The following is a 6,000-nucleotide window of genomic DNA, read 5'->3' as shown; positions in this document are numbered from 1 at the left end:
AGCACCAGTTTCCAAGATAATGGGGCCACAGGTGCCAACATTTCACATAGTCCCTATCACTTTGCAAGGAGTGGACTTTCCACTGGAAACCCTACAGTTCTGGACCTATAATCCCTACTTAACATGACCCTGCCAGTCCTCAGTGTTAGTCCCCGAGTCACAGGGTAACCTCAACTGCTCAGCTCTTCTCCGGCGAGGTTGCATGTTTGCAAGGGAGGGAGATAGTGGCCTCCCTTCCCATAGCAACTTCTGCAAAGCCTTTGCACTGGTGTGAATACAAAGCCAAGATCTTTACATGGAGAGCATTCGGGCACTGTATCTCTGGACCAAAAGAAAATGCCAACAGTCAGCTAGCAATAACACGGCAAACATTTACCCAGACTTCTTAAGAAAAGGAAAGACAATGAGCCTGGGAATACAGTCTGTGCAGAACACCATTGTTCCATGGCACAAATGCTCCCTGTGAAGCCCAGAACTCCCAGTTACAAGAAAGGAAATTGTCTGGCAAGGCAGAGAAGTAATGTGAGTAAAGGATCATGCTAGTAACTATACCCTTTGCCTCTTCCTCTCCCCACCACACTGTATTTCAATTCAGCACAGAAATCTCAAAGCAGGTGATCCAGTCACATTCAAACAGAAACCTCAAACAGGGAAGATCGAGGGCTTTGTTTCAAACTCAATCCTGCCACTGAGGTGAATGGGATAATGCAACAGTAATACTCTAGAAATAATCCTAAGGTCTTTCATTACATCAGTTATGTAATTCTTGTGATGTATCACTGAGCAACCCTTTCTCTTTTTAATTGGTGGAAGCATGAGTTAGATCTGGGCTAGAACTTACAATGTGCAAATTATTTGTAGGTCTCCCTCATGAACATATGTTTCCAGAGACCACTGAAAAAAAGCAGTATCTAACAGCCTAAAGTGCTTTTTTTCCCTCCCCTCTGTAAAGACAGGATAAGGGAATAAGTATTTTAACAGAGAAATATTTTGACTCCTAGGGAGAAAAGTAGAAGTATTTAAAGCAATCAAAACTTTCATAATGCTTAACATTCAGCTGAGAACCAGTTCCAGTAGAATCAAAAAGCTGCTTAAACTGGAAACAGGATCTGATTAAAGCACACCCAGAAAAAAACCTCTGACATCTTGTGACTGTCCATTTAAAAATCTGTATTTAACCAAGAAAGATTCCAAGACACACCACAAGCATCATTTTAAGTTTTCAATGGAGAAAGAGGGAAAAATAATGCCTCCTGCTCCACCTTAATGGGTATATATTCAACTCTAATTAAGAAAAGCCTCAATGCTGGATCCAGTAGGTCATCAGATATTGGAGCATACAGTATCCCAACTCATGAAGAGACCAAGTTGATAATCCAAATAGCAGCCTGTTTCTATTTTGATCTTTCAAGACAGCCTTCAAAATACCTTCATTTCTATGTTTGGGCTCAGGAGTCAGCAGACCTGGGCAGTGTGCCCTTGACCTCTAATGGACATTGGGCTGGTGGATATTCAAGGCATTCTTTGGCGAATTGGTAGACCTTATAAACCCGTGTGAGTGACATGAAGTCAGCCCCCCTCCCCCCCCCCCCCCCGCAATCTGTAAATCCAAAATTCCCAAACTCCCTCTGAAATATAGGAGGAAAGGGTGCAGAGGGTGAAAACAGTGCTTTGCTCCCTCCCAGACCTGCCAGTTGCAGAACCAGTCACTTGTACAGACCTATCATCAGAGTAGCCAATACAAAACTACACACACACAAGCACACACTCTTAAAAAGTTTTTATTAATTTTCATTGTTTTTTTTTTTTAAAAAAAACAAACCCGTCAGTGCAACAGTTCAGTATCCCCTTCCTATCCCCCATCAGTAAGCAGTAATTTTAAAATCAGGAAATACCGAGTGCTGAAGCCAATGGGTTAGCATTTTGCTATTATTTCCTTCTGTCAAACTCTGAAAAAGTCCTCTGTATAAATTAAACAATGAAAAAAATGTTACTTTCAATTCTATGTCATTACAGTCAACAGAATCATAATAATGCATCTAAAATGTGTGTCCACAATATATCAGGTATACATTTTTGGGAAAAGAAAAAAAGGAAAAAAAATATGACATTCTAAGCTTGTTAAAAGGATAATGGTCCCATAGTTTTTATTAACAGGTTAGCAAAACAAAATCCAATGGATTACAATATTTACATGTTATTTGAAAAATAAAGTAGTGATAAAAGCATGTCACAATCATGATTTTTTTTTTTTTTTTTTTTTTTTTGGTAACCATTAAAAACACCCAATCCAGGTATGGAACTGTTTAAATACATTTGAAATGAGGCCAATTAAAAAACAAATACAGACACAAAATGTGTATTTATACTTGTCATTCCAATGTGTTTTTCCATGATGTTCCCTCCCTACTTCAAAAACCAAAACAAACACAACAAAAAAATCAAAAGAATCCCCCTAACACACAATTGATGAATCCCCAAAAGCAAAACACCATGCTTCTCAAGTAGCACTTATTCCACAAATGCAAAATTTTGCCATCAATTTTATGTGAAGCTCTCTAAGTACACCGTTTCCTCAGCAGCTTCCTATTTTCCCCCCTCCCCCCCCCCATCCCCCCCCAAAACAAAAAAAACAAACGAAGACACATGCATTTCTAAAACTAAGTTTCAGTCAAGTACTTTCTACTTTTTGGAAAGAAACTCCTCTTTGTTCACAATCAGAACATACCAGGGGCACCAGATCCTGTATTCATTGCTCAGGCAAAATTCCTGTTCAGTTTGTTAAGCTTTCTACACAAGAAGTAGTGCAGGATCAGCCACTTAGGTATGCAGGTTTCTATTCATTCTACTCTGCTCCCCTCATGCTAAAAGCTAAAGAGGAGGGGAAAAACTTAGCAACTCCATCTTGAATCGAGTAAAAGTAGTTCTCCAGGCTCAATGTCATATGTAACTATTTCACCTTCGCTTGCAAAAAGATGTGTTAACAGACACCCTTCCCTCCCACCACACCACAACAAAAAAGAAAACACGCACACCACAGACAGAATTAAAAAAGGCAGCCAATCTTAACGAAAAGTTACTGGTGTGAGACTGATAGATGTTAATATGACAAGCAACAGAACAGTTATGAGGACCTATGTGTTTGGCCCGTGAGCTGCATAGCTGTGCCGTAAGTTTGGTTCTTTAGTTTTTTAAAAAAAAAAAAAGTTAAAACTTCTTTGTTATTTCCTTATGTTTAAAATTAACAACAACAAAAAGTACTATTCACAAGATCTAGTCTCCTTTCCCTGTCCCCCCTCCGCCCCAAAAAGAAATACTAATTTTACATGAGAAACTTAATTGTGCTGTATTTGTAACACCTCAGGCTGATAGAAAATAAACATGTGGCAAACAAAACCGCACAATCAGTCACATGAAATCTATCAAATCCTAAAATTATAACTGAATACTAACAAACAGCTTACCTGGAATAAAGGATGACAATTCACAAACAGTTATCTAGGAATTAAAGTCTCTCTCTCTTTTTTTTGTTTTTTTTTTTACTAAAATAATTAAAAAAATCACAGTATTTTAAGAAATAAAACCCACACTGGGATTTTAAGCACAATTTGTTTTCCTTTCTTTAAAACTTTTTTTCTTCCTCCATTCACCACCTTGCCCAGCAGTCTCTCTACATTTAACCACAACAACAACAGGTAGTACTGACAAATGCAGAGATCTCCCTTGGTTAATTCTGAGGTACTAGGAAACAGGTGACTGTTTTAAGCAAAGCAGTTTCTGTTTTGTTTTTGTTTTCCTTTTTTTTTTTTTTTTTTTTCCTCTTTTTTTCTCTTTTCTAAAGCAGTTGCATTCAGTCTGGAAAAGCGTTATGTATTAAAACTAGAAAAACGCACACAAATTTGTGCGTTGAAAAGTTGTCCCCCCTACTTCTTCCATGCTCACGACGCTTCCATTCACAAACAATCCAAGTCTCCACTGCAAAACACGGTGTGTAACGTAGGAATACGGGGAGTTGCTTCATTAGTCCAAGATGAATGTAACTTCCCATTGTCAAGATCCAGAAGAAAAGATGCAGTGATGTAATGGAGCCACTTATTCCATCACTTAAATAACTTTAATATACACACACACACAGGTACCAGTGCTTTGAAAATAGATCATTCAGTCCCAAAAGCAGCTTTATTTCTTCCTTCTGCCCACCCCACCCACCCACCCGACCCCGTTCATCACTGTTCAAGTACGTTGATTAGAATCACACCAAATGCTTATTCTGTTTTGGCCTCCGAGTTGTCTTGGAGAGGTTTGTCAGCAGCTACCACGCTAACTGCTGTATCACTGCTGTGGGAATAGTCCATTACCATTTTCTCAATGACTTCTTTTTCTTCTGGCAATGTACTAACAGTTTCTTCTACATCCTCCTTTGGCTGGCTGTCCTCACTGGTCCTGTGCTTGCTTTCATTCAGTGCCCTGGAAAGTCGAGTGGCAGAAAAGAGAAACGCTTACAGTCAATATAGAGAACAGGAAAGTCAATCTGCGTATCACATGAGGAGGAAAACAAATCACTCCTAAAAAGGCAGATACAAGCAGCCACACCACTGCCACCTCATGCTCTGAAAGAGAGATGGTGGAATGAAGCTACGAGTGGGACCCATGACATTCCAGCTTTGAAACCAAATCTTTTATTTGTTCTACATTGGGACAGGTATGAGATGAGAGGGAAGAACCCCAGTTCTGACTTTTAAAAGTTTATTCCCCTTTCTACAGTCCTTTGTAAACAAGACTTACAAGCACCAAACAAAGGCACAGGAAAAGAGTACTCTTCCTGAAGCGCTAATGATCCAGTAAAACTTCTTATAGGTTGCAACATTTCAAGTACTCATATTTAGGCAGACAAGACTACGGGTAAGAGAAGTAATATTTCTCATCCTATTACAGTTAACCTACACTATTGTATTCAAATGTCTTCCACATGTCAGCAACCTTGAATGACATCTACTCTCTGAAGAAACTCTGGTCAGCAGAGATCTCTGCTACCAATGAGATCTTTAGAAGAAAAATTATTTTTCCAGAGATGCCTATCTTATCTGTGATATGCATCATCCCACAGTGTGCGAACTCCTGTAGAAAGGCAAAGATCTTCACTATGCATATTTTAGGAGGAGTTCATTCAGATTGATTTTACTTTCCTGAAGGTCTTGACATTTCTCTGCACATAATTCTTTGCACTGCTATGCAAGTTTAGCTGCAAGCATGTGAAAGAGATAAAACAAAAAAGGAGAAAAAAAGCCCCAGTTCCTTCATAGAACATTCTGTATAATTTTCTGACATTTCTATGCTGCTCTGGTGGCAGGCAAAATCAAAAGTACACTCAGGTAAAGTTAATCCTGGCCAAGTGGTATTCACCTTGGGACAATCTTAAGTTTTAGAATCACAGTTAAACCCTACACTCTACAGCCACCCTGGGCAGCAGAGTTAAAAAGGATGAACAGGAACTCCCCATGCAGAGACATCTGATGACTGTATCCACACTTGTGATAGAACTGTGTTTGCCTTCATCACAGGGCTTTTGGGAAGGTGAGGAATGGGGTGGGGGGGAATGAAGAGCCTACTGTTATCTTTGGCTGTTTGGCAAAAGAATGTAAACCAACTCACATGCCATGTCTCAGCACATGTCGCTCCCACTCAGAGCCTTCTGTAAATGATCGGCCACAGAACTCGCATGGGAACCGTTTCTCTGGAGCACTGCTGTCAGAAAACATCATGGGATCTGGAAAAGACAGTACAACCCTTGAATTCAGAAGTGCCAGGGCAAGAAGGGACCACTGTGATCCTGATCTGATCCCCTCTGCTGCACCTTCTCATCCATGAGAAGCAAAAGGACTTACCTATCAAATAACTGTGTGTGTGAAAATGCAACTCTCCCAAAGCAAAGTGGCACAGCAAGTGACAAATCGCATCCTAAGTCTTAAAGCATCTCTGCAAATAATGGTAATGAGTTAC

General features: G+C 39.7%; 1 protein-coding gene across 7 annotated transcripts in view; it reads right to left on the bottom strand.

The window, feature by feature from the left end:
- Positions 1–1,765: 1,765 nt before the first annotated feature.
- The window catches only part of ZNF462 (zinc finger protein 462), a 94,714-nt gene continuing 90,479 nt past the window's right edge, over positions 1,766–6,000 (bottom strand). For all 7 annotated transcript variants that reach the window (XM_074811814.1, XM_074811813.1, XM_074811819.1 and 4 more), the window contains 2 exons: positions 5,653–5,767; positions 1,766–4,467 (listed from right to left, as the gene is read on the bottom strand). In XM_074811814.1, coding sequence (XP_074667915.1) covers positions 4,266–4,467; positions 5,653–5,767 — 317 coding nt within the window. In that variant the 3' untranslated portion in view covers positions 1,766–4,265. The remainder of the gene's footprint in view (positions 4,468–5,652; positions 5,768–6,000) is intronic.

Source organism: Strix aluco, chromosome Z (genome assembly GCF_031877795.1).
Source record: "Strix aluco isolate bStrAlu1 chromosome Z, bStrAlu1.hap1, whole genome shotgun sequence".
Classification (NCBI taxonomy): Eukaryota; Metazoa; Chordata; class Aves; order Strigiformes; family Strigidae; genus Strix; species Strix aluco.
This window is presented reverse-complemented; position numbering and strand designations above follow the sequence as displayed.